This window comes from Larus michahellis, chromosome 12 (genome assembly GCF_964199755.1).
Source record: "Larus michahellis chromosome 12, bLarMic1.1, whole genome shotgun sequence".
NCBI classification, from domain to species: Eukaryota; Metazoa; Chordata; class Aves; order Charadriiformes; family Laridae; genus Larus; species Larus michahellis.
In genome coordinates this window covers 14,193,032-14,220,154 of record NC_133907.1, presented here as the reverse complement: position 1 = coordinate 14,220,154, position 27,123 = coordinate 14,193,032, and the positions used below count along the sequence as shown (strand labels likewise).

The 27,123-nt window shown below is 39.0% G+C and overlaps 1 protein-coding gene across 27 annotated transcripts in view; it reads left to right on the top strand.

Annotated features, from left to right (window-relative positions):
- The window catches only part of PTPRT (protein tyrosine phosphatase receptor type T), a 461,815-nt gene that overhangs the window by 170,378 nt on the left and 264,314 nt on the right, over positions 1–27,123 (top strand). For all 27 annotated transcript variants that reach the window (XM_074605564.1, XM_074605565.1, XM_074605563.1 and 24 more), the window contains exons 3-6: positions 6,514–6,785; positions 12,332–12,413; positions 15,533–15,648; positions 17,932–18,106. In XM_074605564.1, coding sequence (XP_074461665.1) covers positions 6,514–6,785; positions 12,332–12,413; positions 15,533–15,648; positions 17,932–18,106 — 645 coding nt within the window. The remainder of the gene's footprint in view (positions 1–6,513; positions 6,786–12,331; positions 12,414–15,532; positions 15,649–17,931; positions 18,107–27,123) is intronic.

Here is a 27,123-nt window from a genome sequence, read left to right as displayed (position 1 = left end):
TGGAATACTTTGATTTATTTTTTTTTTAAAGGCAAGTGTGTTGGATTTTGTTATTAAAATGACTTTCAAAAACAATGTGATGGATTTCCAGAAGGTGTTTAAGAGGTCTCTTCCTTAAAAAGAAGTGAAGCTGTAGTAGAAGAGAGAAGCTGCTCAAGTGGTGAACAAATAAGAGGCAAAGAGCAGCAGTAAACCCTCAGGAGGGCAGGTGAGCAGAGGTGTGTCCACCCGGGATCTGTGCTGCGGTCTCTGCTCTGTAACACCTTGAAAGGGTGGTGAAAAGTATGGTGAGAAGTCATACCTATAAAGCTGCCAATGTAAGTCACGTTGTTCTAAATAACTTTGTTCTCCTTGACCATGAACTGTCCTTCATTTTGATACCCATCCACACAGTCTGTATGGCAGTTTTCTCTTGTGCATTGGGTATTCGTAGTAGTAGGCTTTTCTTCTTGTGTATCATTTAAAACTGCAAAGATGTGTACTCATTCACTTACATATATAAGTTAAAATGACTGTGGTAAATACTGTTGTTTACTATTCTAATAAGCATCCTTCTTAGAACATTTTGGTTTTCTGTCCAATTAGAACAGCTTAGTTTCCCTCATATTTTTGATTAAATACAAAGTTATCAGAGTTCTCTTGGTACCGTAGTCGAACTGCAGAATAATAGCAGATATGATACCGTAGTTGAACTGCAGAATGATAGCAGAGGCAGGACAGAGCTTCACACACTTCCGAAGTAGGGTGATATGGTCTGGTTGGGTGGTGGCAGTCAGATGGGTCAAAGCTGCTTGGATGGCAGCTGTTGATGGAAGCTTTTGTTGTGGATGGCATCAAACTGGGGGGAACAGTTGATCCGACTGGGGGTAAGGCCACCATTTAGAGGGATGGACACAGGCTGGAGGAATGGGCTGATAGGAACGTTATGAAATACAATATGGACCAATACAGCAATACCTGGGGAGACAGCTTGGGGATTAACTGGCTGGAGAACCGCTCTGCCGAGTAGGACCTGAGGATCTTGGCAGATGGCAAGCTGAACATGAGGCAGTGCTGTGCTCTGGAAGCAAAGGAGGCTAATGGCACCCAGGGTTGTTTTGACAGGGTCATGGCTAGTAGGCAAATGGAAGTGGTCCCACTTCCATTGCCACTCGTTGGATTGCATTGGGCATACTGTGCCCAGTTTTGTGTGTCATAATGATGAACTGGAGCAAATTCAACAAAGGCCCCCAAGCCTGTGGGGCTGAAGCACTTGCCCTGTAGGAATTGTCTGAGGGGTTACCAGGAATTGTTCAGCCTGGGGCAGGGAAGGCTTTGGGGGGGGACCTAGCAGTGGCCCCCAAGTACCTACAAGGAGGTTATCAGGGGTGTACCAGGTTAGGATCTTAACTGCAGCGAGTGTCTGGGAGGATGAGAGACAAAGGGTATAAGTTGAAACGAGGGGTTTTGGACTGAATATAAGAAAAAAAACTATGAGGGCAGTCAAACAACGGAGCAGGTTTCCCAGAGGGGATGGGCAGCCCTCCTGGGAGGTGTGTAAGACTCAGTAGGTAAAAGCTCCCAGAAACCTGATCTGGCCTCATAGCTGACCCTGCTTTGAGCAGGGGCTTGGCCTGAGGCCCCTTCCAACCCTGATTATTCCATGTTGCTTTGTTCTACCTTACCAAGGACAGATGTCAGACTTATTTTCTTGGAGATAGAGTTGTTCTTTGGAAATAAGCAAATCTGGATCTAAAACATGCTCGTGCACCTGATTGGAGCTGCTGGAGAAACCATTCCTTTATTTTGGAAAGCAATTCGCCCTATAAAAGAACATTCTGTACCTGATTCTGGTTTTCAAGGTTTTAGAAGTCTTGTTTTGCAGTTGAGCATTTTGACAGCTTTCTTTTCAAGTTTACATTCAGTCTTTAATGGTTGCTATAATTTCACTTTTAAACAGCACGGTTCTTCAAAGCCAACAGTGAAACAGCATCAACTGAGGTCTGTCTGGTGATCACGAGGGGTTCTCAGTGGCTCATTTCTTCAGCTGTCATTTGTCAGAACACACTTATGTAATCTTAATGAACAATGTGCAAAGCCATTAAAAACTCAATTACGGCTTTCTTTTTACTGCAGACGTGAGAAAATGCAATCATAAAGTGCTGATGTGTAAACACAATAGCCACCATCTGCTACAGAGTAGCATTTCAGCTCCAAAAAGAGGATATATGTTGCAGATGCATCAATAATAGGACGCTTATCAAGGCATCATTATGCACCAAGCAGGGGAAAAATTGAAATTTATGGCCAGCTAGAGAGCACTTCATGGTTTAATTCCCCAATTTTCAGTGGTATGTTTAATAACTATGAGAGAGTGCCGTTTTATGTTCCTGTCGTTTGAACGGATTTTAAAAAATGAATTTATTTACCATCTTCCCATCCTCCTTGCTTCTAACTGATCCGAACATAACACATTCAGTTTTGGTTATTCAGGACAAAACCAGCAAGATATTAATTAATCTAACCTGTTGATCTAAGAGCACTAAATTTAATTGACCTGATATTCAGTCTGCTTTAATGAGCATATACTTCTGTGTCCAATAAATATAAAAAAGAATTTTTACAAAGCATAGGTCATTTTTCCTCCCAAACTAATTTTTTCAGTTCACTGTTGACTTTATGACATTTGACCTTTCTGGATGGACTAAACAAAACAACGAAGCTAAATGATTATTTTTTTTTCCTCCTGTTATTATTTTTCAAAATTGGATATGCAATGGTGTAAATAAGAGTTTCTCAAAGATACCTTTTGTTTTATTCAGGTTCTTGCCTGGAGACATTTCAGTCATCCATTGATCAATAATTTCCATTTGTGACATGGTTAATTCATTCCCCAGTTCTTTATATGAGTGGAAAATGTGACAAGTGCTTTGTTGGTGCCAGACCAGATTGTATCTCTTTTATTTGCACATATCGGCCTATAAATTGAGAATAAGTCCCATCAGCTTCAATTCTGTGTTCAGTCTAAAGAAGGCTGTCAGACTCTGAATCACAATATGTCAATTTTTATTAAGGATAGTAAGGAAAACCACACTTGCCCTTAAAAGGCTCTTTTGAATTTAATTTTTCTTTTTCTGGTGGGAGCAATTTTCATGATCTCTCACCTACCTGTAAGTTATGATGTATCCTGCCCAGACAAGCTTCACTGGGCACGGACATTTATAATAGGAGAGTGGATCTCAGCTGTTGATCTTGGAGCACGCAGAGCAACCTTTTGAAGGTCCTAGAAGACAGGGGAGAGGATACCCATTCAAGTTCAAACTGCGAAAAGGAAAATGAAGGTGTGTACGGATGTGTATGTTTGGAGGACAGTTCATAGAATACAGGGTGTAATTTATTCACAACTGGATTTTGTAGGTTGGCGTATTCTTGTACCTGATGTCCGTTATAGTCTTGATGAAACTCTTAAGTTTACAGCCCCTACGATGGCCAGGCTTGAGGTGTTGGGCACTGTGGCTTGAGTAGCCAGGGCAAGGCTTTGCTGTGGAAGCTGCCACACCAAGCCCCTGCAGAAGTAAGGAATGTTGTATAGTTAGTAGGTGACAAACTGATTTAAACAAGGTGTGAGTACTTTTCTCTGACAGAGATGGCACTGTAAGTGGGAATTTTTCATCTTTTCCACTGTCATATAAAATAACACCTCTTACCAGGACTCCACTGGAGACAGTTACGTTTTTATAGTATTTTCTCCTGTATCTCTAGGCATACTCTATTAAAAACAACTCATAAGCTATAAATAAGAAGCTGTGAATAATTTACATATGACAATTGTAAGGGCTATTCTTTTAGTAACTAATACTAATTATTGTGCTAAGTATTTTTTGGTGGATGGATATTTTACTTGCTCGCGTTGTCAATCGCTAGATTCAGGCTCCGTACTCTCTCTAGAATTGTCAGCAGTTGCACAAAAGGCCATTGTCATACCGCGAATAGCTCGTGATTCATTTTTTTGTGGGTGGCAAAAAATAAAATTGTAATTATTGCTTTGAACTTTTTATAAAAGCTGGTGTTTTTTCTCTCAGAGGAAAGTTGTTATTTTTATACGTGAATCTGTGAAACTGAAATACTCCCTAACTTTTTCTATCATTGAAACACTTACCTTTGCTCAGTGCAGTTCAAGACTGTATTGTGGTCGACACAGTGCAGCTTCAGAGCAGTTCTTTAGGATAGGAATCCATTTATTATCTAAATTGAAAACAAACAAACAAAAATGTCGAGAAAGATGCCCAGAAGTGAGATGATCTGCCCTATGATCCAACCAATGGTGGTGCAAAAACCAGTTTTGCTGGGTTCCTACCCAGTGTAGCAGGCACTTGGTCAAAAACCTTGTGAATGTACAGGAACTCTGCTTTTCCGTACTGAGTGTTTTAATTAACTGTACCATCATCCTCAAGTGTGAGATCTGGCAAATGTAGAACTTGTCTTCGTTGTTTCTTGTACTGTTTCTCAAAATGGCATTAAAGTGCTGCAGGCAGCGCATTCCGCAGCAGCTGCTGTACTCCTCTATGCTATACTACTGTTACTCAGCAGTTTTACAGTGCCTTTCCTCCCAGAGTCTCAGTAGAAGAGTGGTTCTTACAACTATTCTTGCTTTATTTGTAAGGGAAGATAAGGCAGGCTGTGTACTGACAGAGATCATAGAAGTGAGTGTCATAATTAGTCTCGGAAACAAGGCTGTCAGGTTTCCAGCCTGCTGCCTTAACTACAAGGCTGTGCTGCCTCTTCAAGCCTCTTGGCAATTGTGCTTTCTGATAATAAATTATCTTAGATCATAGAAACAGAATCCAAATCTGTTTCTCAAAACTTTATTTTATTTGGGTAGATTTCTAAGAATAGTATCTATACTGTACTCGCTGAAGAAGGGGATTTTGTCGTCGACTGGGAGCAGATTTAGACCAACAGTGAATATTTGTCAGGATCCCATCTTACAGACTTTGATTATTAGAGAGAAAATGAAAAGTTTGGATTCAGCTCTTTTGTTTCTCAAAGTCCTTACTGTGAATCTGGAATTTCTTGATTTGAGGCCATTTTGATTTTCAGCATATCAAAATGAAAGATAGGATTGCTGGACAGCATCTTGGTTATAAATTTTCATATTTCTTAGTGCAGCCTTTTCCCCAGCTGCGCTCGCATTGTGCTTGAATTTTCCAAGGTCTCTAGAGTGTGTGAGTTTTTTTGAAAGATTGACTCCCTTCTGCATCCATGCTTTTCAGTCCTTTACAAAATGCATACATATCATATAAACAGGGGAAAAAACATTTTTGTGGACGAAAGTTGCTGGTATCTGTTGATATGAATTTTAGAATATGTGGCTGTTCACTGCACAGAATTGATCAAAATGTTTATCTGGCTCATCTGAGTGTCACACTGCGGCGGCATGGGATAGGGAAAGTCAATAGGTTAGAAGCGAGGCAGGGCTTTTCAAACTCAATCTTCTGCGAACTGCAAGAGGCCGGCAGAGAAATACATTTGTAGCATGTCTTGGCAGCAGCAGCAGAACTGAGTGTCAAGAGGGCTGCATTCGATGAAAAATTATCATGCCTGGCTGCTGACACACAGATTTCCCCCCGCAGTCTTGGTATTTTCTTCAGCTTTTTCTGAGTGTGAGTGTCTGTACACACATAAAGGAGATCCTTTAAACAGAATTGAATCAAATAACTCTCATAATGTTTTTCCTTATTGCTAACATTTGTCACCTTGATGCATCTGCGAAGAGATGAGTTGAGACACAATGTGCTGTAAAATAACTGCTTGATGAATCAAAATGTGAGTTCAACATCAAGTGCCATGGTTAATACGATGCAAGCTTCCAGGTTAACAAACTCATAAATTGCCTATGTATTTCCCTCCCTAAATTCAGCCTGTCCTTCCCTTCTAGAAGAATAATTGTCCTTGCTGTGTTATTTCTAGTCCAGATGTTGCTGTTATGCTTACAAGCCTAATGCATTTGGGCTCTGAAAATTGGTGTTTTCTTAACACATTACAACCTTCAGAAGTTTGTAGTGCCCAGATGCAGGGTTCACAGGTGTAGATTGGCATGAAGTGGGTAGGGGCCATGTAGGCAAATATCAGCTGAGAGTTTGGTCCATTGTTGTAGTTTTTGTATTGAAATGTGCCTTTGGGGGACTGTGCGCGGTAGGAGAGCCTGTTGCTGCTTGAATATGTTTTGTTTAGAGTGACGGTTTTATCACAAGGTTATAAAATAATAAAAGCAAAACAGTATTTTTATTTTGATTTTTAAGTTATCTAATTAAAGTGGTTCTAGTTGGTTCAGAATCTATTTGTGTATATACCCTGTAATTTTAATATCTTTTATTACCTAACAGATAGCATAAAATAACTAGTTTGAATTCTTCAGATGAATGTTTTGTTTTCTGGCTTCTAAGGATGTCACAGACTTTTCTAATGGAACTGGTTTTACTGAAAAAAACCAACCAAACCCACTCTTTCTTGTCTTTTTGCTTTCCTCTATAGGCTCCTTCATGATGGTGAACAGCTCTGGGCGGGCATCTGGGCAGAAAGCTCACTTGCTGTTGCCTACGCTGAAGGAAAATGACACACATTGCATCGACTTCCACTATTACTTGTCCAGCAGAGACCGGTCGAGTCCTGGCTCTCTGAATGTCTACGTGAAGGTGAACGGAGGACCACAGGGCAATCCCATATGGAATGTCTCAGGGGTTGTTACAGAAGGATGGGTGAAAGCAGAACTTGCCATCAGTACATTCTGGCCACATTTTTATCAGGTATGAATTTGTAATATTTTTCTCTCTTTTTTCCTTTGAACATTTGGTTAGGTATGAGCTAAGCTATTGTTAGCAATGAGTATCCTGAATTTTTCCTATCAGAATGAATTTTTGTATAGCAATTTAACAACAAAAGGGTTATATAGGCATCTTGACGTATTTCTTCCTGCTTCACCCTTTTCCTTCAGCAGTTGTCAGGTCACAGAGTGATAGAGTAAAATTATTGGCAAGTTGAGACCCACTTGTTGATCATGAAATTGGCACATAAACAGCCTTGTATTGGCACTTCCCACGGCACTCTGTAAATGTAAATACAACTGAGTGTCTAGATGTGTAACTGTACCTCTGCATAAATTTGCCTAAACTATATTTGGCCCCTGGTTGGTGCCATAAGAAGGAACATCTGTTCACTCAATTTTGCATCTGGACTTTTCCTGTGGCCATATGAAGGGTGTAAGAACATAAGCTACTAATAAATATTGTACCATGTTATCAACACGAGTATGCTCTTCACCAGATCCTGTTCGTTTTAGCACTGTTTGTAACATAGTTTTACTTGTTCTGTTAGGAGATAAATTTTTTTTAAAACAAGCACAAAGTTGAAGAATGTAGTAGGCAGGTTGTTTTTAGGTTATATTAATTTTACAGCTGCTTGTTAGTTGTCCACTTCAAACTTCACGTGGCAGCTTTACAGTCATTGTTTTAGTTAATTAGATAAGATTGCACACAATGGACTCACTTCTTGTTAGGTGCTGAAGGCATTTTTTTTTGGTCTTGTTTTATGTTAAAGACTAAAAAAGAAAAAGCCTGGGAGGTAATTGCACCCTAGACCTTTCAGGAGAAGTTGATGTATGTATGATACTAATAACGAAAAGGCAGTAGATAGCGTGTGGATAGAAAACAGCAGGTAGAAAAGCTTGGGTTTTTTTTTTTTTCTTTTTTGGCTTCTAATAAGTGGGTAGGAGGTCTATAAAATCTGAGCTGAAGTAGAGTGCTTTAATGTTCTGCCTCTGAAAAAGAGAATACAGCAGAATACATCGAGCACACTATGCAGGGTGAGAGGAAGGGATAAAGAGATGCAAATGCGTGGAAAGTGGTGTTTTAAGGGCTGTGCACAACTTGTCACTTGTTCTGAAGTCATATTAAAGTGCTTCTACGCCATTCATATTAACGTGCTTATACTCCATTCATATTAACGTGAACCTGGTCATGAACCAGAATTTGCTTCATAGTAGGTGCTCCACAGAGATAACAGAAATGATCTTTCACCCAGATAATCAGTGCTTGAAAAACCTGGAAAAGACAGTCTGATCTCACACTAAGAGAGATCCTACTCTTAGATATACCCGTAGTAGACTTCCTGAGCCTGCCTGCCTTCTTTTACAAGTCCTTTTGCAGGTCAAGTTTGCTTTTCCTGAGCAAAAAATCCTTTAAATCAAACAGGAATTTTTCACAGCAGCGCAAAAATGAACAGATTGGAAGACAGCAGTAACTGCCTAGTGCTAGTTCCTTCCTAGAAAATGCAAGGGTTTTCCGTTTTACTTTTTGGTGAATGGGGTGATATTTCCTTCTGCTTATGTTTGTGTTCTTATTGCTTAAGTGTGGTTTTTAAAATTTGACATCCGTGCCACTATTACGGACGATCTAATAGACTGATCTATCATCAGTCCCTGATTTTATAAACCATCTTCTGTTGATGGTCTGCAATCCTGTGAGTTTCTACATTTAATCGAGGTTTAGAAAAAAGAAAACTTTAAGCTTGCAAAAGTGAAGAGGAAAACACAATGAAGGACTTCGTGAAAATTATTGTTATTTGGCAGCCTAAAGTGACACTTCTGGCTAAAGGAGTCCAGAGGTGGAAGATGACAAAAGCCTGGGTGTACTGTTGCCTAGGGAGTGTCTCATTTCACACTCACAATCTAGGATGTGCCATCACAGTGTTATTTGTCAGCTTTAAATCAAAACTGCATGCCTGGAGAACGCTTTGTACACAAGAGGCCTGAAAGCATGTTCTGTATTTCAAAAGCACCAGGTAACACAAGAAAAAATAGCATTTTTCCTAAATAAGGAAATCTGCGTCAGGCAAAATGTGGATTATTCTCTCAATGCACAGAAAACACAACATTTTCAACCGCAGTGTGCGTTGAAAATTCAGTCAGGCAAAAAATCTGAAACTATCTGCCCTACGTCTAAGGCTTTAACAAGTACTTTGAGCTTTGGAGATGTGACCAGTGGAAAACCAGTAACTGAGCCAGTTGCCAGAGGTTGTGTCTTAGGTCTTGCAGTTCACTGCAAGGGTCATATGAGTCATCTGGATCCAAAAGTGCTCTGTCGAGATATAAACGTGGGGATGGTGGAGATTTGTATCTACCCTGGAGTTACTCATACTTGGATTCCCAGCCTGCAAATGTTTTTAGTGTAGCGAGAAAAAAGCTGTAATAGTTCTTGGAGAAAGGTAATACATGTAATCTTGAATTACTGCTTGCCATAAGGATGAACTTAGTCCCAGAATGCACCGAGGGCAGCACTAGAGTCTGCCAGGAAGAGGTTTTTTGATGTATAGCAAGGAACGGTATTGATCCGTGCCTGAAGAAAACTGTTGTACCACAACAGATGAGCCAGGCTGTGTTGCTAACACAGACGTTGTTGGTATATAGCAGGAGTGAAATGTAGGATTGTTTATTGGTAAGGAAACATGAAATGACTTAGTATTTGCAGTTCTCAGGAGTCTTTAAGAATGTTTTTTAGGAGTAAAGCTTTGCATTTTGTCATCTACGTTAATTTCTGAGAAGTTGCTTAGATGTGAAGCATTGTGAAATGCCTGTGTTTCAACCATTATGCTACATTTCTGACTGAAGTTAAAAGGACGAGAGAGATTCACTGTGAAATTTGCAGAACTGGGCCCCACAAGCATGGATGCCTGCCTTTTCCTCCTGTTGGGTCTCAATTCCCTGTTTTCAGGAAAACCTAGGTGCTTTTGTGCGTCTCGCTTTCATAGGGCTGAGATGCTGCAACATAGAGAAAAAGACAACAATGTGGAAGTTTGAACTGGGATGTAATAAGAATATTTGTGTGTAAAGAGGAATAGATAATAAAATACTCTGTCAAAACAATATTGTGGCAGTCGGGAGGAATCCTTCACTCTTTTCAGTGGATTCTGCACCAGTGAACATCAAATGCATGGGGTTTTTAGGAGCTGGTTTGGTTGTTACTGGCTTTAGTTATATTGTGCTATATTAAAGACACTGCACATGTCAGTCCTTAACAGAAGATGACTCTGGATGTGTCAGTGCTTACTTTTGCCGCGCAGTAATAGCTAATGCCAGTGCCTTGGAGAACTTTTCTTTCCAAGTTACTGGCTTGCAGGAAATTGCCAATTAGTTTATTGTGGCTTATATCTTCTTGCAAAGGCAAAACTAAAATAAGATTTTGTAGCTGCAATGTTGCACTTTAATTCAAGTCTGAAGGGAGTCACAGTAGCTGCTTACGTGACCTTCCCAGTACGTGTAATTTTTATCATGAGTGACATTTCATTTCTAAAATAGTCATTTCCATACTAAGGACTTAAATTATACTCTTATTTTATACAGTCCCTAAAAAGCCTGTCAAGAACCTTTATAACACAAAAAACTTGTTGATGTTTTTTGGATTATTTTGTCTTCCAAAGACTGGCGTCCTCCTATTGCTCCTTTGACAGCCTATTTTTTGTCCACCCTCCTCTGGAGCATAACTTTGTTTCTGCATATTGGTAGTGTTTGAGCTTTTCTTACTTTATATCTTTGCCAGTTAATTTTTGCGTTCTACCTGGTTTTATCATGTCTTTTTTCTTGTGGACGTGTTTCAGAGGATTTCGCATTTGGATGTATTTTGAATAGGGGAAGCAGACCTTAGGAAATCACGGAAACATAAGTACAAACTAGGTTTTGGAAGGCCAAAAGAAAGCAAAATTATTAACAGCAATTCTGTCCTTATGAAGTACACACTGGTCTCCCTTTGTAGCCCGGGCATTCAGTGATCAGCATTCGGATAGTTAAATCTTCTACTGTATTAAGTCTTGTGATGGAGGAGATGAAGAAGAGGCTAAACAGTGACAGACTGGAAACAGCAGCTTTTATTTAGACTGGAAATAAGTGTGGAAAACTGGCTTTAAGTAATTAACTTTGTGTTATAGTAATGGATTTTAGAGGTCAGACATTACTGAAATACTTTCTCCTATGAAACAAGTAGCTGCACTTGGAATACTGCTCTAATAGTAATAACTGTGCCGGCTGAACATGTTAATTAACTCTGTCCTTGAAAGCATTACAGTATACTCATGCAAAAATGAGCAACTAGGTGCAGTGTCAACATTGTCTTAGTTAGAGGGAATGAAACTTGGGACATCCCTTTCGAATGCAGAGGACAACATCCATTACATCTCTACCCATTCATTTTTATTTTTTTTTTAATAGTAAACATAGCACTTCATTTCTTCGGGTACCGAATCGCTAACTCAAGAGGTAGAATTTCCAAGATGTTAAATAATCAGCCTGCTTTTTTCTCTTTTCTCTTGCAGTTTAACGTTACTACATTTCCTGTTCCTCATGTCCTACTATCCTTGAGTTGTTGGGCAAACTTCACCATGTTTGATGTTATTTTTCCTGAATTTTTAATTAGCTGCTTTCACTGTAGTTAGCTTAGTTTTAATGATCTCTTTATCAGTTTATTTTTATTTTTTTTTCTGCACCGCCAATTTTTGGATAGCCTGTATATTTTTAGTAACAGGATACACTAGGTCAGGGCAGTTTTCCAGGTGAAATCACAAAGTCATAGGGAAGAATGGCATTTTTATTCAACTGTAACTCAGTGTCTATCCAGACACAAATTAGTGGAATATTTTCATTGTCCAGATATGTAAATAAAATAGAAAGTACTAATTAGTGTACCACTGATGTAGAGAAATAGTTGCTGTGATTTTTAAAAAATATTCATCCTCAGACCACGTTAGTTAAATCAGGGAAAGGCAGAAACAAATTTATTCTATCTGGGAGAATCTTATTTCAGTCCACTAACTAGAATCCAGGATCATCTGTTGTTCGTAATTTGCTTTCTAATACTGTAGTGGGCCTACATGCCAAATCAAGGTTTTCTCCAAAGGAATCCTTGCAGGGTTATTGATTCAATAAAATAATTTTATCTCATATACAGCATTCTCCAACTTTTCGAGGCATACTAAGAACAAGATGTCAAGTGATTATCCACTTTAGGTTCTTGGACTGGTGCTTACAGTTAATATAGGTGTGTTTTTTTGCTTTCCCAAGTGAAAGCAGCACATAGTTTTGTCTAATCCTAATGAATGTTGATCTGACTTTTTGTTTTCTGTATCAAACGAATTTTCAGTCTTTGATATGCATGTACATACTGAATTGCATTGATATCCCTTCATTATTAGCGATGAAATGCCTTGAATGACTCAGACATTGGAATAAGAGCAGAATGTGGGGACTGGCTAAATGACTAGTATAGCTGTTCTTTTTAAGAAAACTTTTTCTTATTTTATATTTCAGGTGATATTTGAATCTGTCTCTTTGAAAGGACATCCAGGGTACATAGCTGTGGATGAAGTCCGAGTTCTCGCCCATCCATGCAGTGAGTGCTCTTTGTTTTTCTAACTGTATCAGTGTGTTTTATACTGGGTTTTGCAGTCTAAAGGAGTGATTTACCCAATTTGGTAGCACTAAAATGTTGTCTTGTCTCCCTCTGAGACACCTAAAGACAATCAGCCTTGCATAATTACAGAACTTTGCAAGCTGTGCAAAAGGCAGAACTGCTCTCAGTCTGTAGCTAGGGCCAGGACATCTGTGGAAGCCTCTCCCTCTCTTGCTATGAGAATATAAAACTGATTGTTTTAGTATTTCTGAATCATATTGCTGTAGAAAACAATTTAAAAAGCTTCTGATAATATCCTGTGTGATTATCTTAAGAAAAGAAGAAACAAACATTATTTCCTTGGTAAAGGACATATCCCAAAGGTTGGCCTCTCACAACAAATGTTAAACACTCTCAGCACCTCCATAAAGGTATGAAAAATAAATCTCATTCAGACGATACACTTTGGGAGTGGAAACTAATGAAGGTTCATTATAGTGTTCAAAAATATTAGTGCCGTATTTCTTCTGTCACAGCCATAATAATAAGCTTAGGGTTTGGTTGTTGGTTTGTTGGGGTTTTTTTCTATTTAAAGAAGCATTGAGCCTCGTTCTTTGAGGCTGAACTTGTCTGGTTTCTCTGTGCGGTTTGGCTTGAGGTCTTTAGTGTGTCTGTATTGTGCATGTAAAGAGTTTGTTGTTTGGGGTTTTTTTTAACAGCCCCTCTCGCTGGTTCATAGTTTCAGTAAGTCAGTGGCAGCTGCTCTTAAAAGAAAAATGCCATGGATTGTATTAATGGACTGTAATCGACTGGTTTTCTTGCAATACAGAATTTCAAAGAATAGCTGCCATTCAATGTGACAGACATGGTTCTGCTCAAGTTTAACAGGACATTTCTGGTAACTGCAGTATGGTTATTTGCTGTTTAACTAAATTATATTTGTATTTACCATGTGCTTGTTGCTCAGGCCTTTGGGTGCATTTACTTCATTAAAGAAATACTTACAATCTGTATTAACCAGATGTTGCTGATAACTGGCAGCATCCAAACAATCCCGCAAATGGTCTGTGCGTGTTCCACAGCACGTTGGGTGATGGCTGATGCCTTTACTAGGAAAGACGCCACTGAACAAAGCATGGGGCGAAGCCTAGACAAGAAAATTATGTGATATAAAAAAAAAGAGAGACAGGATGGTGTGTTACACCCCTATTTAAACTGATTTAAATCCATTTCTCCATGTTTATGCAGGTACCTTTTCAAAATTAAGTGCATTCTTGGCAACTCAAAACCGAAATGATTCAAAAGTTAACTATTCCATTTTGAATCAGTTTGCATCCTGAAGTGTACAGAACTTATTACAAGATGCAAGTTCTCTGCAGGCTTTGTAAAATGCTTCTCCTGTCTGATTCCCAGTGTTGCTTTTGTTGTTCAGCGATGACAGCCACCAGGGTAAATGTCACCGGAGTATATTCTGTTGACTTGTACAGGCTTTGTCCCTCATATTTGTTTTACAATTGTTATAACTCAAAACACATGGACCGTGAAGCTCCTGATGACCCTGGAGGTTACTGAAATTATTGGTATTATCTTTTTCATTTCTGCTTTACCTTCATAGAGGACAGTATAGCAGACAAACCTGTGTATCAGAAAAATGCTGATTTTTTTTTTTGTTTTTTTACTATTTTTTTTTTCCCCCTGTGAAGGAATGCACCGGAGTATCAATTTTCATGATGCTGGAAGCTGATTGACAGTGTGGGCCTGAGCACTTGCAATGGTAGGGCAGCCCTACGTCCTGTAAGCTGGGCAGACCCTGAGCACCAGGAGTTTGGGATTGGGGTGGCTGCACTCACCCAGGCTACGCAGCTTTGGAGCTGGCCTGTCTCTGCCCACCTTAGACTGCAGGAAGAAATTACTAATATTAGCCTGCAAATATCATGTAGTACGTTCTGTCACCAGAGGTAGTTTTCCAGTAAACTTGGATGGAAATTACTGATCTGCAGAAAGCACGATGGTAATAGAATCATTAGATTTCAGGAGCTGTCAGGAAACTGAGCATGTGGTGAATGGGATACAGAAACTAAACAAAAACACTTGGCATAGTGTATAGGCATTTGTTCTGTGTCTGTAGTAGGCAACTACGTGTACATCAAACACAGATGACCGTATCCTTTTGAAGCTATGTAATTCCAATAGAAAAAGACGGGTTGGTATGTCCACTGAAATTATGTATTTAATTGGTGTCTAATCATACTAGAAAATCTAAAGATGAAGTTGAAAGACTCTGACCTTTAAAGTCTCACAAAGCTGTTCAGTGTGTCCAATTGAAAGTTTTCAAATGGTACAAAAACCTTTTTTTGAAACCAGGAAGAACTAAGTTCACTTAAAAACGTCAGATTCACTTTTTGTTTTCTTGTAAGTTAACTTATAGAGGTAAATGAGTCTGGTATTTAGTCAAAAAGATAATCCTCTGATCTATATCATTTGTGAACAAATGTGATTTCTGCATTTTAATATCAGTGATGTAATATTTAATTAATACTGAATTTAGTATCAGCAAAACTGATATCCGTGATCTTAAACTAATGCAGAGATTCAATACTGTCATTTATATGAATATTTCATTTAAATCACTGATTTGATATTAATGACAGATTATTATTTTAAAGCCCTAAGATACATTTGATAGTCAATAAAATAAAAAGGTAGAAAGACCCTTATGAAAATTTTGTTTGGATCAGTCATGTTTGATAAGCTCAGAAGCATTTGATTTTTGGACCCTTTTAGAAACACGATTTTGTAAAGGAAAGAAATTACTCAAGTACTCTTTGTAGCAAACAGTAAGGAATTGTGCCGATGACCATGAACTTGTGTTGTGATCTGATGTAAGTCTGTGTTTCTAGAGGTGCCGGAGCTCAGTATGATCCCTTAGGCCATCCTCTGTCCGATCGATCATCCACCTCCCTCTGCAGTGAACAGTTACATACTGAAGGACAGCTTAATTTGGCTAAATCACTTTGTAAGGGATAGGCCCTAATGCTTTGCTGAGTGTTTATATGTGTTGGTGTAACAGTCAATTACTGCCTTGCTCTACCCTTGCAATCCTTTGCATCTTTTGTTAGGAAAAGCACCTCATTTCCTACGACTTCAGAACGTGGAGGTTAACGTGGGACAGAATGCGACGTTCCAGTGCATTGCCGGGGGAAAGTGGTCACAGCATGACAAACTCTGGCTCCAGGTAAAGTGACGCTTTTTTTTGGTGGTGGTTTTCTTATTTCGTTTTGGTTGGGGTTTTTTTTGTTTGTTTTTTTTTTTTTTTTTTTTTACTTTTTCTACTAAAATAAGTAGATAGAGAAACACTGGTTGGTGGGTCAAAATCTTTTTATCAAGATCCTTTGAAAACTGCCTTAAGTTGTTTCTAGGTGAGAGTTTAAGGTGACAAAGTACAGAATTGTGACACAGAAGATGGAAAAAATGGCCAGTGACAGCAAAATTTTGGTTTCAAACAAATGCCTGTGCACCTGTAAGTACTCGGTCATACCGCAGAAGAGACAGAACAAGTGGAGTAGTTCTTTGCTTCCACTTAATTATGCAGTTTTCTTTCCTCTCACCCTCGAAGAATCTCCTCAACCCAGAGTCAGTGATTATATGTTAAGAAGGAACCGACTGTAAGGTGTGAGCTCACTATGTGGATGGTGAAAACAGGCAAAACCAGATTGTACCCACTGTATTTTTTCCTCTGTTTCCCTTGGCTGCTTTAATAGCAGATTGTTCCTTTTAGTCACTCACTAAAAGACCAAAACATTCCCTCTCTTAATGTCTGTGATTTCACCTTACTGGTTGGACTTAAAGACTGGATCATGCTATTCAGGTGGGTACAGTAACAACCTTAAGAACTCATTTTCAGTTCTAGAGTTAGAAAAGGAACGTACATCAAACTGACAACGTGGAGTGCTTGTTTCCCAGTGAAGGACAAAATTATTTCTTCTGCCCTTTGAAGTGCTCGGTTATGTGGAGCTCTTCTATACATGGAGCTCTTCTAGAAGCTTTTAAAATAGTTGAGCTCTTTGCTTCTGCTAAACTTCTGTGCCATTAAACACCTAATTTCCCAAAGAAGTCAAGAGGATTCTCTTGCTGTATGTACTGTGCATGTACATATGGCCAATAGAAACTTGCAGAATGCCGAAGCCAGTCAACGAGTTTTATTCTTAGCTTAGGCTGATGTGACTGGGGGCCTGACCACCCCATATTTGCAACATCTGAGGAAGACAGGAATGGCGCTTGTCGTGGTTGCCATGCCACTTGTAGTCAAATAACTAATAGATTTTCCTCAGACTTTTTTACTAACTTCAGACACTTTAATAAAATTTAAAAATAACAATTTCAAGTCTAGTTTAAATACTAGGGCAGGAATCGGTTTACCTAATCATAAGAATGAAAATTAGTACTGGGATAAACGCTTGAGTTGGTGAGAAATGTAGTCGGCATCATGTAAAAATGACTTAACAGTCGCTTTAACTGTACTCTCATCACAGCTGTTCTCCAAAATTACATTTTTATCTGAAAATTATTAACCTATGGTGTACTTTTAGCATCCACTGAGAGATATTTTTGGCTTATTTTTTATCTTTTTTGAGTTCTTGCATTGAAATCCTTCCACAGTTACGACTAGATGTGTGTAAAAACACTTCTGACCTGAAGCAGTACGAACCTTTTCCTGTGAGAAGCAGAGGTTTGGGAGGCAATCGTTATTGTTGCTAGTAGAAACCTGTTTTCCATTTTCTAAAATTGAAACATTTAATGAAAATAGCCTTGGAAACACTCCCAAAAACTGATTACTGGAAGTCGGCAAAACAGCAGTGTGTTTTCCATTGAATCTCCTAATAAACTAGACCAACCGAGCAAGTTTCAGGTGTTTATGCTGTGGAGAACTTCTATTTCTAGCTAATTCTTCATCTGTCCCTTTTCCAGTTGGGAAAGTGTACTCTGACATTGGTAGAGAGGTTTATTGAGGAATGTTGGACATATAAGGATGTCTGTTCATCCAACCAATTTATTTAAATTGGTCCTGAATCAAAGTTTTGCATGAGAAAATGCCAAATTTATAAAATCTGTTCATTTATAGCATTTTCCCAGGTGTACAAAATGCATTCATTTGTAGTATTTTCATATCTTAGCCAGGCCTCTAAATACGTACTATGTACAATTGCATAGTCTTGAACTGTCACTGTCTGGCCTTTTCAATAAACATAACACATCAAATGCCCAAAGATGTTTCAAAAATTAAATAGTCATGAAAACTTAAATATATGTATAAGAATATTTAGCCCTGGTTCATACAACCGTGTAAATTTTTCAAGGGTAGTCTTCTCATGAAAAATCGTGCTTGTATAAAATGTAACCTAGTGGTGTGAACGTGAAGGTCTGAACAACGTTGAGAAGCATGACAAAGAATGAATTATATATGGATGCATAATCTGGGTGTCTTCATAACTTAGATTATTCTCGTCTGCCTTTACAGCAGTGGAATGGAAGGGACACAGCATTAATGGTCACTCGAGTGGTCAACCATAGACGTTTTTCTGCTACTGTCAGTGTAGCCGACACTTCTCAACGCAGCATCAGCAAGTACCGATGTGTCATTCGTTCAGATGGTGGATCTGGAGTTTCGAATTACGCAGAATTAATAGTGAAAGGTAGGTTGCACTAAAACAGCAGTTTTATGCAAGATGAGTATTTCCTCCCAGATGGCATCTATGTATGAAAATTGACATCCTACTGGCCTGCCTTCTTTCATTCATATTAAATTTAAGTAGGAAAAAAAGGGTGAAAGTGACATTAATTTCAATCATTTTCTTAAACATTTGAATCAGAACTTTGGACACAGCCCTCTTCATAAGCTTTTGTAGTAATGCATGGTAGCTATGGATACTTTTAACGCAGTCAGCTGAACAGTTCGGCTGTCAGTCAGCTTCCTCTGCCTTCCTTTACAGTATTTTATCAGGCATCAGTAATCTTGTGATGGAGCATTGCGTGTCAGAGGAGCCTACTCAAGGCTGCTGGGAGTAAATGACGGGATTGAGTCTGCTGATGTCCTGAAGTACACAGTGGAAACGTCAGTAGTTCTTGAAGGACGCTAGGGTTTTATCCCTGTTATTTACTGCGATTCAAGAGCTGATGCTGTGCCTGACACATGCAAGATGTGTCTTAATCTGGCCTCCATGAGACATGCAAGCTGTTTACTGTGCTGCTTTTCTTTTCTTTTTGTAATTTACCCTGAGCTGCAGCACAGGGATGCTCACTGCCTCTTAGGTGGAGAGATCAGAAGGTGGCTATGTTGCTCCTGAGACATTCTGTGTTTGGGTGGGGGTGACATCAAATGGGAGTAGTATGGGTCTGCTCACTGAGGATAATTTTATTGATCTAAATGTTTCACTTTTCTGTGAAAATGAAGAGCTGGTGTAGAAGCGAGATCGCTTTTGTCCACTGTAGTACTTTCTGCCAATTCACTTTGTCATTTGATGATCCACATACTCATGCCTTTACAATGCCTTAAATACAGAGTGCTGAGTGGTGGAGATATTCAAACTACACAGATCACAAAGAGAATGCTCCTGTCAGATGCCAAGTGCTTTTAATTCCCACTCAGTGATCTTGCATCTTGTTCACATCTGGAGGAATTAATTCATGATTAAAATGGAATTGAGTTGCCAGAAGTAGCATTATCTAGTATTGTATTGTAGCTAAATAGAGGGAAGGCAATCTTCCAGAGCAACCAAATATCAGAACGTGCAAAGTTGAGTTGGGTGCCTGACACTTTCACATTCATTGATGTAAGAAGGGGAAAAAATAGAAGAATAAGTTATAAACATGAATGGTTGGATTTCCACCAGGAGAGATGTTGACAGATTCATTGCTGGATACAGACACCTAGCTAGAAAAAATTTTAGGAGAGTAGTGTTGTTCTGGGAAGGTACGCACCTCTGCTCCTTGCTCCTGTTTAGGAAGCAGGCAAGGTTAAGTGGTTCATTTGAGGTTAGTTTGAGGCAGCACTGTGACACACTGGGATTGCACGGATGAGTGCTTCCGAACAGTCTGACTAATTTTAGTGTGGATAATAGCAAATTTGTAATGCATGCACACAGGCTGAAATGAAAGCAAATTGGAATTGTTTAATTCTGAAGAGATGTTTATTGAATTGCAATAATGTACTTGGGTATACATTAAATTAGTCTGTAATTGAAGTTTTGCTCAATTGACAGTCCTCCCCCTAAACCCACTAAGTCCAAGCTAATACTCTGCTTCTCACGTGCTTTCCCTTGATCAGTTGAACGTGAAATCATAGGGGATTTGTTCAACAAAGGTTAAGGTTTAAAAGCGTATCTGTGTATCTTTTTAATGTAAACATCTGTTTGTTTCCCTGTGCATAAGAGGTATTATTGTAGTATTGAGAAAGGAAAGAGTAATTTACATTTCTCAATATTGAATGACAGTGTTTGGTAGATACAGGAAGAGAGGTTTTGCTGTGAAATACATGTAATATTTCTACACCCTAAATTGGAACAATAGATATCTATTTCAGCAAATGAAAAGATCAATGAAATTAAACACGCACCACCTTCTGCCGCCCCCACCCAAGTCCTCCCCTTGCTTGTCTTACGTGCACAGCTTTGCTAAGAGAAGTGTATTATTGTAAAGTAATTACTAGAAATCTTATGCAAAAGATCATAGCTTTATTAGTTTCAAATTATTACAGTATATTTGGTGGCAAGAGATACCTTTGTAGTACTGTGAAAATGCTTTTCTGTAGACAGCTATTTGCTGTATATGCTGATACTTTTCTGGCTTCTGACTCTGTTGCAAGGCTTGTATAAATGACAATACATTTATTCTTCTCTTTGCACTCTAGAATCATAATAGTCAAGCCAGAGAAACCTATCATTTCCATCTGTACACCTTACCATCCTTTGGTGCTCCAGTGGAAATAGCTCTTCTCTATGCCTTATCTCTCGCTGTTGCACATATAGTAATTTAATACAATTTTGTACAGGGCAGTTTTCAAAAAAACAGAGATTCTACGTCTTGCTGTACTGATCACATGTGAATGGAATGCTTCTTGTCTGTAATTTTCTTTTTAAGTAAAAGCTGTGTGGCAGTTACTCATGTTCTGAACTAAATGTAGGTTTTGCTTGTGTAAAGATTGTTTAAAATACTGTGGAAATTGGCTGGAATCTTACCATTTAAGGTCTGTATTAATGATAGTGTCCTTCCAGGACACCTGTCCTATCATTATGTAAGGTTGTGAATAACATTTTAAACTGTCTATGTGTACGGAGGTTTGTTTGCAATTGGTTTTTTTCCTGATCCCTTTCAGATATTCTGGATGCCTAAATTAATTACTCAGTGCATAGTGGGAATCTGTGGAGAGCTGATAAAGAGGGAATGTTACAGCTTCTATAATGTATTTTTCATGAGCCAATTTTTTAGAGATTTTCTCTCTCAAGGAAGCCCTTCAAAATTAGTTTGTTGCTACCTGGTGCAAATTCTTTTAAGGTTTGTGGCATTTTCTTTGGGCCTGTTCTGCTACTACAGGGGTAGGAGTACTCAACAGAGCCCCTTCACAGACCTCCAAGGGGTATGTTCTAGTTCTCTTCAGTTTTGAGTTTGTTGATTTTCAAAGTGTTGGGTTAGTCAACACGGATGAAAAACAGTCTGTCTCTGCACTGAGTGGCTTTCTGTCATCCTTGTGATATTGGCAACAGCTTGTCTTTTATCAGTCACTCTTTTCTTGAGGTTTTTAGACTTGAGAAGCTGATGCCTTCAGTGACACCAGAGGGAGAGGTGGGTTCTTTTTCAGGGGTGCTTACTATTTTTTTCTCTAGGTCTGTTCTGGTATGATGCTTGTCACCGTAATTGTACCGTCTCTTTATTAACTCCCCAGGAGTGGAAACTGCTCTAGTGATGCGAGTCTTTTCCTCATACGTGGACACTGGAGCTGGCCCTAGAAATGTTGCATCAGGCCCGCCATGGGTTTCCTTGAATAAAATAAGTGCAGTGTAGGTATGAAAGTATATAGTATGGTGTTATACATGTACTCTAGAGTTTGTTTCTGGAATGAAAATATAATTGTCTTCAACGTAATTGTTTAGGATGTTCACAAACTCAGAAGTCTTTCACTTCATATAAAGTAATTACTACAAAAGGTGGTGGGTATGAAAAATATTCTTTAAAGTTTTTGTTTGTTGGTTTGTTTATTTTTTTTTAAACTTATTTTCATGCCTGATGCATAGATAGTTCTATACCCCAGGATATTGATGCCAAATGTACTCATTAAAAGTAACATAATATCCTTGCCATCATGGGTAACATAACTGCTGTTTCTGTGGTGGGTACTGGGAGTCCGTTCCCTCCCTTGGAGATAAGCTCAGCTGTGGTATTGGTGCGGTTTAGATTTTACTGTTAAAAAAGTGTTTTTTCTAGTATGCATTAATAAGTTCAGATAGGAATTTTCATGTCTTCCGGCTACTTATCAGACTCATCCAGATCGCAGAAGTTGCTGGGTAGATTTGAATTCATCTGCCTGACTACAGCACATTAATCAAGGTGTCCTCAAAGTTATCACCTTGTGAACAGGAGAAAGTCTCTTGCTGGCGCTACCGACAGCATCAGTAAAGCAGGGATAATGAGGGTTCCCCTCAGGCTGCGTGCTATCTCTTTCTCTATTTTCTTCCAGTTTACACAAATAGATTCAGTCTGCAGAATGTACATGTACTGTACCATGAGAAGTTCAGTATAGATTTGATACAGCATGTAATGACGTTGCTCTCTTGAGCACTGCACCAGCACAGAATGGGTTTTGTGTGTGTGCATGCAAACCATTTATTGAAGGTTATGCTGCCTTTGAAATTACTGAACAAGGGAGCATGGCTTCGTGATTGTAGGGTGTCTGAAAAAGCCACTTGCATTCCTTTATTTCTTTGCAATCACAGTGGTGTAGGGAATGTAATACTGCCTTGCTTGGTGTTCGCATCTGGCTGGTAATTACTTGAACTTGTTGCTCTGTTTAATCACCTCGTTCCGTGTAGTCCAATAGCAGTTGCTTGCACTCGGTTTTAATCATTAGGTGGGTGTGTGTAAGAAAAGGGGAGGCAAAGAATTTCAAACACTGATTCACTCTCACCAAGAGCTTTAACTCGACTTTCTCTTCTTTCAGTCCAACTTAGTATCTTTCTGTGAAATGAATGGGGGAGATAAGAAGACAAAGCCATTGTTTCACAGAAATCGACAGCTAGTATGAACAATACGTGTTCTTTTGAAAGGAAACATTTCCTTCTCCTTCTGTTTAACCTCCCCAAAATAACTGGCAAATGAAGCTATTTCCTTGAGAACTGATAATACTTTATATACAGGATCCAATTTCCAGAATTGCATGGAGCACCACACAGAGTTTCAGTCATGTCCCAGCACGTGCATTCCTTGATTCTCATATTTACATTAGTCAACAAGGTATAAATTAGAATAATCATATCCAGGAAGAATACAAAGGTACAGCTGGGGTACAAGGAAAGTTTGTAAACTAATGGTGTATTGACAATTCAATCTATTTTTTTCCCCAACTTTTTATATCTCTTTCTTCAGTAGCCCTTCTGTTTCTGTGTAAAATAAGCAGGGAGTACTGTCTTAATCTTGATTGTAGCCACTTGAGAAATTATAATGGCTTTCCTGTCACACCACAGAGTTGAGTTTCGGGAATTTCTCGAAAGGTGAATGGTTTGCATCATTCCGTGGGGTTTTGTTTGTTTTGGGTTTTTTGTTTGTTTTTCTTCCAGAGGCAAATGTAAGTCCAAGAGTCCTGGTTTTATTCTGACTGACATTTCACTTGATACTGGTAGAGAGGTAGGCATGGGATGAGTTTGCTTGGTCTTGTTTTTAATGTATAGATTTCTAAGTATGATGTCACTGATGATGTATAAAGTTCTTGACTAAATACAAGATACAAATGCAATAATAAATAGAGAAAGATTAAGGAACAATCTTTTTGAAACAGAAGGGACTCGAGTAAATATCCTCCCATTTTCCAAGGATGAAGAGTGTTATGGAAAGCTGTTTCTTCCTTCCTTGTGTGTGGAATTGCCTGCAGCCTCCTTGATGCATCTTGGGTCCCAGTTGTTGCTCTGGCATGGTGAGCGGAGAGCTCGTGTCAGCGGTGGTTCTGCTGACTGGAAGTCATGGGAGAAGGAGCCCTCACTACTTGTAGAGAAAGCTCTAGTAGCTCGTAGTAGTGAGGAGGTATCTCAGGGTTATTTCCTTCCATCTCTCAAGACTAAGAAATAGCTTTTCCTTACATGAAGGGGTGATTAACTTGTTAAAAGATCTGGGGTTTTTTATTTATCTTTAATTGCAGTTACTTGAACTGAATAACTGCAAGATTCCCTGTGGGGAGGAGGAAGCTTTCTTGCTGCTTTGGTTAGTAACTGTCTTTCGAACTTTATCTATGTCATGTTCCTTCTCACCTCCATTCAAAGGGAACAGAAGGAATCTCCAAAGAACAAAAATAATGAAAGGGAAAGCATCACTGGGTGGTAGATCCTCTCCTTTCTCTAGATTCTCTCTGCTTTCCTTGCCTTTTCCATGAATTGATCTTTTAGGGTAGAGTCTGTAGAAAAGATGGTAAGCCTTTTTCTCTCATCTGCAGTTCTGAGGTGCCTTATCACGTCAGACAATATAAAGGAGAAAATGGACATCAAAGTCTAAACAATCTGTCTTGTCAAAGCATCCTCAGTCCTAAAATGTTAAAAATACTTCAATAATTTATATTAAATTTTGGTCTTCAGATAAAAGATATGATCTAAAAATTAGTGGAAATAGAATGCTTTTTATTTGTGTGTATTCCAGTAAACCATACCTGCCTATTAGTTTTCTATTTTAGAGAAAGCTCCCAAACCAACAGTGCAGCTGGTGGAAGCAGGGGTGCTGGCAAAACACAAATGAATGTGTTTCAGCCTACCTAGGATTTACCCTTATGTTTGAAAAGTGTGGACAGGGTAATTTCACATGTTTCATGCTGCCTTACATCTTGCAGAAAGATAACAGTAATGTGACTTCCTAGTATATTGCTGCTGGGTGTAAAGAGTGGTTAACTGTTAACTTGAGTTCTTGGGTTTTCAATGGTTGAGGCTTCCATTATGCCGTACTATCCATTTGTCCATCTGCAGAGTCTTGCAACTACCTCTTCTCCATTTATTTATTTTTAAAACGAAGGGAGGAGTAGCAGTTACTTGGCCAGTATTACTTCTCCCCATTGTCTTTCTAGCATGCTTGCCAAGTGTAGTCAAAATACAAAATTAACACTCTATACCCCTTTTTCTCCAACCTATGCTGCTGTTTCTAGTCGGATGTGTTCCTGCTAGGTTATGCCTATGGTTCACGTCCTGTAGTCCTAACTCTCAGCCTTTTCCATTTCTAGTTAAAATTATCAAGAAGGTTTACGGCAACCATATAGAAAATTAGTTCAGACTGTCGATGCTCAGAAAGAGCATCAAATGCTGAGGACGTATCCCGAGTGCCTTTGCTAAATGGAAACTTTCCTGCAGTGGATAGGTTGGTAGCTAAGCCCACCAGATGTGTGCCATTGTAAAATGTGTCTGGCAGCTTTTCATTGTTCTTTGTTTCTTTTTTAATATACAAATTTTCATGCAAGTTAAATGCTAATGATGCTTATGTGGTATTTCAACTCAAAATTACACTTTTTTTTGCTTGTGCCTTAGTTAAAAGGTTTAGCAGAAAAGGCGAGTCTTCTGCTCATCTTTCTTCTGGCTGTTTAATTGTAGGGAAGTTATTAATGGGCTTCTCCTGGAAAATATAATCTAAAGCTGTTCTTAATTTACCCACCCTGTGGTTACAATCCCGTTAAATGCTTTTAATTCGAGAGAATTCCCTTGAAGAATCATCTGTCACCATACTTTGTTGTTGGTGAAGAGCCTGGTATGATTTAGACATACTTGAATGCTTGTGAGATATAATTGTTGGGTATGAGCTGTTACCTCAGCAGGAAAGATAACCTGTTCACATCAAAATATTACTTCTGTTGCAGCGGAAAAAAGCAACCTAAAAATGTAGCACTTTACTTAATATGAAACGCGGGCAAAGATGCATCAGATTTCTAAGGATGATCATTAATTAGGATAGCCTTTAAGAGTAAACTGGCAAAGCAAAGAGTGTATTTACGATACAGTGAGACCTATAGATCCCATCTGTATAGGAGAAACAAATGAATTTCCAATGAAGGGAGTAGACTGTTTCTGTAGACGCAAATGCCTCAGACCAACGTTATTATTGTAACTCTTAAAAATTTTGCAGCGCTAGACACAGTGTAAAGAAGCGTAGTTCCTGATCCCTTTCAGCAGTGCAGTGGTTACTGCAGCTAATGGGCTTTCTGCAAAATTGTATTCTGTTGTAGGACAGCTGAACTACGAAGTTGATAATCACCTGTGGAAGGGACAATTTCTGTCCTGAGCAAGGTGCTAATGAATTCCCCAGCCATCTTTGCCTTGATTTAAGCTTTACTCTGTGTTGGCAGTGTACAATGAATGGCAGTGAACCTGCTCACTGCATACTTGGGTTTCTTAGGATGTGTGAAATCTGTGCCCAGCTTTTATATTTATTTTTATTTTTATAGTTTTAAAAAAATTTGCAAAACAAGAGATGGAACAGTTGAAAGCAATTTGTTGGTTCCCAGTGATCTGTGCTAAAGACTACCTCACCTCGATTTATTTTACTTAGCGTTTTTCCCTTTGTACATCCTGAACCACCTTTGATTGTGTTGAGGTCTAACGCTTTCTTAAAGAATCTCTCTTCGTGTGCATACTCAGCCTTCTTATGGCCTTCCAGGTCTGTGTGTTATACACAGCCTCCTACCTCCTTTTGTATTGAGCATAGCGCTACACATGCTGCAGCTGCTACGGGCACTTGTTAAACTGCTCTGCGGGGTTTGGAGGTTGGCATTTACAAGCTGAACCTTTAATCCTAAAGTAAAGAAGGTGGCAAGTTTTGGAGGAAAGAATGATGGATCTTTGTAAACGCTGAATCTTTGAGTTCAGAGCTAAGGATATTAGCATTATGGCAGCTCCAGAATCTTTTAGCTTCAGAAGCAGGAGGTGACAAAAGTCTTTTGAAGTCCGTTAGCGGTGCTGAATGGCCTTCATTCAGCAAGCTTGTGTTAGGTAGTCAGGTGAATGGGATTTTTAAAGTTTGCATAGCATTTACCTCTGAATGATGGAGCTGAACTGCTTTGCTTTCAAAGCCAGTATAACTGAACTCCAGGGAGAAGCTGGGGGTTGGTGATGTTTGCATTTGTCCTATCTGAATGAAGAGATTAGAGAGCATGTTTCTGTGTTAAGGAAAGAATGATCACTTTGAAGTTGGTTCCCCACTCAACTGTGAGATTATTTGAGGCAAGAAAATAACAAAAATTGCAGTTTTGAATTGAGATTTTGCAGTTCTCCATCTCTACTCAATTGAAGAATGCTTCACTTCTCTGAGGAAATAATTTCCCAGCATCCGTTCTAGCTGTAAGATGATGAAATACACTTCTCATAGAATCACCACCCTAAAATCTGTTGTGTCGTTTTTTAGCTCTGATCTGATGTGTTAATATTCTGCCATGTTAAACACCACCACTCGTTCCCCCCGTTACTCGTGCTGGGACGCTGGT